We start from the raw sequence: 10,341 nt of genomic DNA on the forward strand, positions 1-10,341 counted from the left end.
TGCTTTTGCACATGCCTGTCAGCTTTGCGCATGACATAGTTTTGTTAATTAGCACCGAGTACCGATTCATAAATTTCTCTGGGGAACATTTTTTTGTTTCCTGTTGCACGAAAATTTTTTAACACATTTTATATACAATTGTATCACTGATTTCAAATACGTAATCAGTTTCTCTCTCCAAGATACGTTGTTTTTCCTTAAATGACTTTTTTAATCCATTTTTTGTCAAAATGTGCAGGTTTAACATCTATCTATCTATATATATGTATATATAAGTTCAAAATGAAGATAAAACAAAGGAAAATTATAGACATATGCAAAAAAAAAAAGGGGGGGGGGAGAAATAATAATGAAAAAATAACAAACAAATGATTTAAAAAAAAAAGGATGAAATTTTTAAAAAAAACCGGAAAATAAAAGATATAATCTTTTCATCAGCCCACACGATTATATCCGCAAAAAAGAGTGCTTTCTGATATTGTATCAATATAGCCAAAGCAAAATATATTAATACAATAGTGTGAGGAGCACTCAAAAAATTTTTTTTACAAAAATTACAACAAATAAAATAGAACACATTAAGTAAAAATAACACGTAAAGGCAGAAAATGAGATAAAATAGAAAGAAAACATATAAAACAAACAGTATAAAACAAAACAAAAACTACAAAGCGAGTAGCAAAATCAGATGTACTTACATGAACGGGAAATTTTTCAAGAATGATTTAAAAATATTTTAGCAACAAGATTGCCAGATTACAAAATATGAAAACAAAAGCGCAAATTAAGTGTAACTAGAGGAATTTAAAGTGCCGTTCTTACTGCATTGCTGAAGTGATTTGCTATGCTGTGCATTGATTTGTTAGTTACCAAGGATGGGCCCGAAATGGATATATATATATATATATATATATATATATATATATATATATATATATATATATATATATATATATTATATTATATTATATATATATATTATATTATATATATATATATTATATATATTTGTGACAAACATTTAGGGGATGTTTGTCTCAACATTGGGCACGTCATGAGGATGAAAATTGCATGGGAAAAATGTGTCATACGCTGCTAAAGCGCTTTTCTATTTCTTTTCTATTTTGAACACTTGTATGTTTCTGAACAGGTCATACTAGAAAAGAGCCTCTAGTCGCTTACGGGGAAACATATCTTTGCACTGATTGCTATGCAATTTTAATCCTGATGAGATGATGTGCACTAATTCCCCTAGAAGTTTGTAGCAACATTTGAGCGACCCTCTATTATATAAAACTTTTTTGAACTTGTGCATTTCGACAAAAATAGACTAAAAAATGTCATTTGAAAAAATTTGTAGTATTAGGGGCAAAACTAACATCAGTTTAGAAATCTATTATTTACATAAAATTTGTTCCCCTGGTAAGTTACGATTTTACGAAGAGCGTGTCATTCATCTTTTTCCCGAAGATTCTAACTTTATAGAATAGACGCATCTTTGTGGATTGGACAAACTGAGAAAACTCAGTACAAAGTGACTAAGATGAAGATTAATTTAAAAATTCAACAATTACTAGTCATTAATGACTTTTTTATGTAACTTGTGTTGTATTAAGCAATTTAAATATATTTTTCTCGACATTAATCATTACTACCCTCATTATCAAGAATAAATTTTAAAGTATATTACGTACCGTAATCTAATTTGAATACGACTTGACTAATTTTATTAAAATCAGAGGGATGTATTTTGATATCACAAATGAATTAATTAAAATATGACAAACTAAGGCCATTTATATATGATAAAATTCGTTACAACTTATCAAAAAGAAAAATGTTAAACTAGACTTACTGAAACCTTTCTTCTTGAGTATAGATTTACCATCCAACTGGCAAGTCTTCGATGGTGAGAAGTTCCCAGAGTCAGCGCACACAAGACCGAATCCACAATCGTCATCTTTTTGGCACGGCTGATAGAACTCCTTTCCATGAAGAGGCAAGCAAGTTCCCGACACTAAGGATCATAAAAAAAGAACAATTTTTAGAAGCACTAACAAAGCCAAATGCGTACTAACGATAATTCATAAAAACAAATTACACTGAGGAACAAATTTTCAGTTGCATTTGTACTCGTACATATACTACATTACGAAAGAAACAATGAAAATTGAAAATTATGAAAAAATACGACAACCGAAGCTGACGTCTTCAGGTGGTACCAGCTCCGGAAGCCATAAATGCAAAACCTTTTCTATCTAGAGATTGTCGTGCTCTCTCGATAGAAAAGGTTTTGCATTTATGTCTTCCGGAGCTGGTTCCCTCTGACGACGTTAGCTTCGGTTGTCGTATTTTTTCATAATTTTCATTTCTTCATTGTTTATTTTGTTTCAATTCCTTTTGGATTTTCAGCTGAATAGCGCATTTTTCCACTGGAAGTATAGTTTATAATTGCTTTAATAATTATTTTGAATAGTATATACTACAGTACTTAGTATATACTACATTACCTAATTCGGATATGGGAATTTCAGATCTGAAATAATTTTTGCTCCTAAAGCAACACATTTTTAAGAAAATTTACATTTTTAGTCAATGTTTTGCTTAAATGTTCAAGTTTAAAAACGTTATATATAACTGACGTTTGCTTAAATGTTGCGATAAACTTATAGGGATGTTAGAGGGTACATCATCAGGATTAAACTTGCATAAAAACCCATGCCCGGAAATGTCATCGTATGCGCCTAGGAGTGCTTCCTTATTATAACTTATTCAGAAGCACACGAGGAAACAGTTCATAATAGGAAAGTGCCACAAGCGGCGTACGGCGGCATCTTCGGGTATGCGCTCCCATGCAATTTTAACTCTGATAATGTGGCCGAACTCCCCTCGAAGTTTGTTACGATATTTATGAGTTCCCCCCGTTATATATAACGTTTTTAAATTTGTACACTTCGACAAAAAAAATGAACTAAAAATTTCATTAAAAAATAGTTGCTTAGAGAGAGAAGCCGATTGCAGATTTGAAATCAGTGATGTGAAAATATCCGTTAAGACTCCTCTTGCGGAAAAAAAAATTTTCTTCTGTGACTGCTCATCAAGAGTTTATACAGTTTATAGCAATTATTACATTAAACAGTTCGGCAAAACGAATCATCATAAATACCGAAATGATTTCATCCAGACGTTTCAATTCATTTCAATTATTCAAATTTGTAAACCTTATATTTGAATCATCAGATTAAATATCTGATCCGAATTAGAAATTAAATTAAATATCTGATCCGAATTAGAAATTGGAATTAAATATCTGATTCGAATTAGAAAGTAGAATTAAATATCTGATCCGAATTAAATATCTGGTAGAAATTAGAATTAAATATCTGATCCAAATTAGAAATTAGAATTAAATATCTGATCCAAATTAGAAATTAGAATTAAATATCTGATCCAAATTAGAAATTAGAATTAAATATCTGATCCAAATTAGAAATTAGAATTAAATATCTGATCCAAATTAGAAATTAGAATTAAATATCTGATTTAAACTTAAATTGTTGGTTTGGACTACATTAAAGTTTTCATTCGATTGCGAAAATGTGGCATCGGATTTCATTTGAACTAACGCAAATAAAAAAACTTTTCATTAATAAATTCTTTTGATTGTAATCCATAAACCTTATATTTATTACGAATTAGCTCGTTAAAATTAGTCAATTCAATTAGACAAACTGGAATCAGCGATCGAGTGACAAAATGAATGGACATAATTCAATCAAATTAAAATCACTCATTTAATTCAAAGTAAAAATGGGTCAACGGATTAATTAAAATCAAAACTTATTATAACCAAATTATTTGAACTAATTTATTTGAATTCAATCAAATTAATAGATTAGAATTACTAAATTGTCTGCCTCAAAATGGAATTATTTTTTTTAATCATCCCATATTTACCCGATTCTATATTTGTTCCAAACTCAATTAAAAGGCTTATTGAAATTTCAATTATCATAATTTTTTTTATAAATAATTTTTTTGGTTTGGCATCGTTTTTGAAACGGGCCGCTATCGATAAAAATTAAATGTCTCGATAAAACTGAAAAGGGTCATGCAATATTATTGTGCTGATAGAAATGGGTTATATTGCCGATACCGACTCGATACTAGATTTCCTTACAGTGTCGGTTCCAGCTGCTTGTCGCTGTTGTTGTTAATTTACGTCGCACTAGAGCTACACAATGGGCTATTGGCGACGGTCTGGGAAACATCCCGGATGATGATCCGAAGACATGCCACCACAATTTTGATCCTCTGCGGAGGGGGTGGCACCCCCGCCTCGGTAGCCCGACGACCTGCGCGAAGTCGAGCGCTTTACGGTAGTACAGTTTAACGAGGACCAATACCGCACACCCTCGGTCCCTACGCTGACTGATCCAAGTGGTCACCCACCCGCACACTGACCGTAGCCAGTGATGCTAGACTTCGGTGATCTGATGGGAACCGTGTCTTAACGATCAGTCCACTGCGGGACTCCAGCTGCCTGTCTCATTACGCTCTAAGCATTGAGCTAGCTGAAAAGTTTCTATCACTGGAAATTTCCTCAGGTTCTTTTGAAAGTGTTTTTTTCTGTATTTTTTGTTTAAAGTGTGAGAAAAATAAATTTATTTATTTTTTTATTTTCTCCTTTTTAATTGATTTGAAAAATATAGTTTTTGAAATTTTATTTTACTGTAAAGTGCACAGTGCAGTGTACAGTACGTAAAAAAAAAAAAAAAAAAAAAAAGAATCCCTCTTAATAACTTTTGATATAATGATCGAATCTTCACGTCTTAGGATTCTTAATGATACGAAGGGGTAACCTCAAATATGCTTATTTATTAGTGCAGACGATATTTTAAGCTACAAAATCAGGCACAAAAACGTACTTTCTCTGAATATACATGACTTTTTTTTTTCTTCGACGGATTCGGATTTCTGACCCCCAAAATATAGGGGTTAGCAGCAATCTGAGAAATATGGTTCCAATTGTTTGACCAGGACAGCGGTTCGAATTTTGGATCCCTTAATACTAATTTTACTTTTTGCTTATTTCGCCTTAACTCGAGAAATTTTTAAGCGAATTGAAACATTTTTGTACACAATTATAAAATTCGTTTATCCAAAGATAATTATAAGCAAACAAAAAGAATTAAATAATATTTATTCTTTTTTATTATTTTATTAAATAATAGTTGAAAAAATTTTGAATTGTAAGGTATACAATTTTTCACATCAGTTTTGAAGCATGTAATTTTACTGTATACAAATGCAAAATATTCAAAATGCAGAATTTGAGCGAAATCGTTGAATAGTTCCAGAGAAATCGAATTTTTAAATAAGTCGTCAATTTAAAATTAGATTTCTCAGGAACTATTCAACCGATTGGTTATGGCTGTGTTCCATTCGTGATCTTAGCCAGGTCATCGACTACTTGTGCCGTTGTTTATTGGGGATCTCGTACTTTCGCATCGATTACCGTATTTGCGACGAGTCTTCTAAATGCTTACGGCCTGGATTGATAAAGCCAATTCTTCTTAAAGTACACAAACTAAGTTTTGAAAGAAAATCGTTTTTATAAACGATACTGGATGAATTAAATTTACTTTTAAAAAAATCGTTTTTATACACGATACTGGATGAATTAAATTTACTTTTAAAAAAATCGTTTTTATAAACGATACTGGATGAATTAAATTTACTTTTAAAAAAATCGTTTTTATAAACGATACTGGATGAAATAAATTTACTTTTAAAAAAATCATTTTTATAAACGATACTGGATGAATTAAATTTACTTTTAAAAAAATCGTTTTTATAAACGATACTGGATGAATTAAATTTACTTTTAAAACAATCGTTTTTATAAACGATACTGGATGAATTAAATTTACTTTTAAAAAAATCGTTTTTATAAACGATACTGGATGAATTAAATTTACTTCTAAAAAAATCGTTTTTATAAACGATACTGGATGAATTAAATTTACTTTAAAAAAAATCGTTTGTTGCAATGACTTGATGGAATCTCCTGACTCCGAACAAGTTCTTTCAATCGTTTTTTCATAAAAATAAACTTCGTTAGCACAAAACCTAATCAGCGACAAAATAACAGAATGTCATTCAGTTTAACCAAAAATCATTACTATTCTAAACAACGTAGCTTACCTCTCACGTATAAATCGATTTAGTGAAAAGAAGAAGAAAAAAGAAACTTCAGAAAGCAAGAAAAAAGCAACTTAAAATAAGAAGTCAAGCATTTCTTTAACTTTTCGAACCGTTTAACAAGATCTTCCTAAAAGTTGGAGCACTAGGGAAAATAACCTCTAATAGTAGAGACAATCCAGTCGATTTTTTCTTCCATGGTGATCGTGTTTTTGTAGTCAACTAGGTATGGCGAACGTGACAGTGCTTCCATGTTCTCTTATGGTCGTCGGAAATCGAAATACCTATATAGCTTTATTTCTAAAATAAATATCTGAAAGCAATAAGCCTTTAAAATAAATGTCCCATTTCGTAAAAAAATACAACTCCGAAAAAACTATACCAATGCTTCTTTTTCTTCTTCTTTAGTTCTCTTTTATTATACATTCTTACAACTAGAAAGCATGATTGAGATTGTATTCTTAACTTACAGGTTATAAGTCATTAAAAAATTGGACAATTAGGAAGGCTTAAAAAGGAGATATTTTTGATTTTGTTAAAATTTTCAGGAAACGTTTCTTATATTAAACTATTAAGCGCTTATTTTTTTATTTTTCATTAAAAATATTTTTCTCTCGGGGTTTAAAGGGAGGGTCAAAATTGAAAGTCATCCGGTATTTTAAAAAAATGCACAGGTATTTATTTTGTGCTGTACTACTTCCATATTACATATAAGGATATGTATAAGGAAGGATGGGGTAAGACCGGGTACTTGGATTATGCTGAAATTAGTAGTTTTCAAGCGGACAGAATCTGAATTGCAATTTTCAATAATAAAAAAAAAGCAGGATCTACCATATTAGTGAGTTGTTGTTGATGATTAATTCACGTCGTCTGCGAGGATAAGTTTCTTTTGCCATGTCAACTATCTAATATTAATAATTTTTTAAACTAGCCCTATTTATTGGTTATTACAGTTATAAAATTATTTTTAGTACACCTTATTATACATTTACTAAAGATTCATACCCTAACAAACAATAAGGATTTAATCCAATAGTAGCAACGTTCTGTTCCGTTTCGATTAACCTTTTCTTTCATGGTAATGCCGGTTACTATCAGGATATGCCTCCCCTCCTTGTAAGCGTCAATGCAGCTTACGAAAGTTGGAACTTGATGTGTGACACACATCAGTGCAGCTTACGAATGCTTCGACAGCTTTGCAGCTTACGAAAGCTGCAAAGCAGTGGATTAAGAGGATAACTATACATACTACATCACTTGAAAATTAGATGCATAATATTCTTAAATTGTCATATAAAATAGAAATGTCGGCTTTTTCCTTGACATTCTAGTATTTTTAAATTCCCCATAGAGTAAACATGTGTCTGTCTTATCCCAGTAAGGAGGTAAGATTGGGTACTTTGACTTTTTCTAGAAACAAAATCATTTATAACAAAAAGTAGTACATCCATGACATTTCAGGACTGATACACACTGGTACACAACTGAACAATAAATATCTTGATTAAGTATGAAAATTTCTAGGTCAAACAGTTATAAACTCCAATAGGCCTTCGAATCTTAGCTACCCGGTGTTACCCCACTTTCCCCTGTTTATGGTTGAATCTTGGCACAAAGGTCAAAGGTGCCTAAAAAGACAGGATGTCAGTGATAAAAAGCTATAAACTGAAATTTAGAATATATTGCATTGCATTTAGCATTACATTTTAAGGATTTAAGGGCATTAACTGCCTTCACCAAAAGTGAACTGGCATGAAATTTTCTGGAAAAAAATCTCAAGTCACAAAATCAATTCACAGATTCAGTGTGTTAAACCCATTAAACTTTTATGTAATACGTCCTAAACCTTGAGGCCCGTTCTTGATTAGTTGAATATTGAAACAATTTGGGGGAAGCAGGAAATATTTCAAAAAAATGTTGTTTAGACCTAGCATTTGAGTTTAATTTGTCTAATGTTTTCCCCCCAACTTGAGGCGAGTTTTATTCATCATCTTAAATTTACAGAGAGGGTTAAAGGAGAGGCAAATGATACATATTTCTCTCTTGACAATTGAGATATTGTTTTTGATGTATTTCTTTATGCTGAATAGAAAGAAACTAAACTCATGTCTATGGCACTAACTGTTAAGTTTCTTTAGTTTATTAAAAGTATGGTTTTGTATCTATATTTATGTAATTTTAGTATAAAATAGGGAAATAAATCTGATACCGCTGAAAACAAATGAGTATGTTTTTGAGGCGTCAGTGTAGTTAGAATATTTAAGTACAGTTGTAATTAATAACAATGATGTAATTGCTGAAATTAAGAATGGAATTCATATGCTTAACATGTGTTTTTATGGATTGCGAAACCGGTTTAAACCGAAATAAAGACAAAACATTACTTTTAATTGGCATCTATTGCACGAGCTTATGAAATAAAGATGTCGTGAGGGAAAAATCACGAAAAAGCATATAAATTTGTAATTACTTTCGAACAAATTGAAATTTTGAATTCACGTTGAATTCGTAAATAAAAATAGTTCTATTAGCACGTCAAAATTCAGCTCTGTTGTTGCATTTCTGCGGGCCACAGATCGATATTTTTTTCCTGCAAGTTTAATAGTTAATTCTTTTTCGAACAAATTGACGAATGCCAATTTTTATTATTTCGTCGTATTTTCTGTACATTTTTCAACAGTTCATCGTAATTTAAAATTTTTGAGCCCTATAGCTTTTGCGTCTCAAAAAAAATATAATAAAACAAAAAAATTTAAAATTGCAGTAACATTCAAAAAAATTGGATTTAAAAAAAAAGAAAGCTTGTGTTAAGTTTTTAAACAAAACCTGCCTTTTTAACGTCAAATTTCTATTCTAATGTCGCATTCTTGTCAGTGTGGTATTTTTTAATTCCTGTTTAACAGTTAATAAATCTCGAACTAACTAACGAACATAACTTTTTTTTTTATTTCATCATATTCCCTGTTCATTTTTCTACAATCCATCGTAATTTTAAGTGTCTAAGTCTTATAGATTTTGCACAGCGAAACAAAATGCAACGTTAAGTTGAACAATCAAAACAGCCGCGCCGGCATTTGCGATTTTTTAATACAGAAGGATAAAATTCATAACATAGCATGTATGGATTTTGATTTCAACCCGTGTTAAATTTGATGTGAGGTATTAAACTTGATCCTAACATAATTTCAAGGTAAAAAAAAAAATTCCTTCCGTCTAATGAATATCGTCTTAGGCATGTTTTTGAATTAGATTTATTTAAATATTCTTAAAATAGAGACAAATAGCATTTTTATTTGCCATGACACATTTTATCACCTTCTGTTTTTAATCATCGCTCTATCCTCATCAACGGAGAAGTTTTTTACTAAAAAAACAAATATAATTCTTCTTAAGTGAAAATTGCAGCGTTACGGCAAAGCAATCTTGCACGCAAATTAATTTCCTTGAAAAATATCACTCCTGCTAAACATTTAATTAGGTAACGCTTTAATTTGAATTATTTTCGTAAGTTTTATTTCATTTCCAAATTGAAAATTTTCAATTTCATTTTTCATGCTTTAAAAAAGTTGGGTAATTGATACTAATTCAGAGAAAGACAAAAAAGTATTTTACAATAAGGCATAAATTTCAAACGATGAATTAAAAATTACTCTAATTCCAATTAAATATTTTTTCAAAAATTTCATTTATTTCCTGAGTTAAATGTTTGAAATTATTATTTAAAATTTTGAAAGTTTTATGTTAATGCCTTAGGTAAAATTCTCATAATTATAAAATAAGTAATATTCTCATTAATCTTGGTTAAGTGAAATATATTGAATACATTCAATCTACATGAAATATATAGATATTTAATGTAGATTCGTCAAAGGCTAAATTCCTGAAATATACCTTAAATCCTTTTCACAAAACTACTTAAAACTATCAAAAACATATTATCGATTAAAATCCGTATTATTTAAATGCTTGAAAAGATAAGTTGATCTCCTATTTTATAAGCGATTATTGTACTATTTTAAACGTTTAAAATTGAGTTTTTAAATTACCCCATGTTCATTCATGATATGACTAAAGGAAAGTAATTACACGCAGTTACTTTATGAAATTATTTATATAAAAATAGAGACGAAACAT

At 30.2% G+C, this 10,341-nt stretch overlaps 1 protein-coding gene across 2 annotated transcripts in view; it reads right to left on the minus strand.

Annotated features, from left to right (window-relative positions):
* Window positions 1-10,341, minus strand: part of spab (space blanket) — a 49,288-nt gene that overhangs the window by 7,447 nt on the left and 31,500 nt on the right. For both annotated transcript variants that reach the window (XM_043047197.3, XM_043047198.3), the window contains exon 3: window positions 1,856-2,017. In XM_043047197.3, coding sequence (XP_042903131.1) covers window positions 1,856-2,017 — 162 coding nt within the window. The remainder of the gene's footprint in view (window positions 1-1,855; window positions 2,018-10,341) is intronic.

The sequence above is a fragment of the Parasteatoda tepidariorum genome, chromosome 7 (assembly GCF_982258835.1).
Source record: "Parasteatoda tepidariorum strain Cologne lab strain chromosome 7, Ptep-v5.0, whole genome shotgun sequence".
NCBI lineage: Eukaryota > Metazoa > Arthropoda > Arachnida > Araneae > Theridiidae > Parasteatoda > Parasteatoda tepidariorum.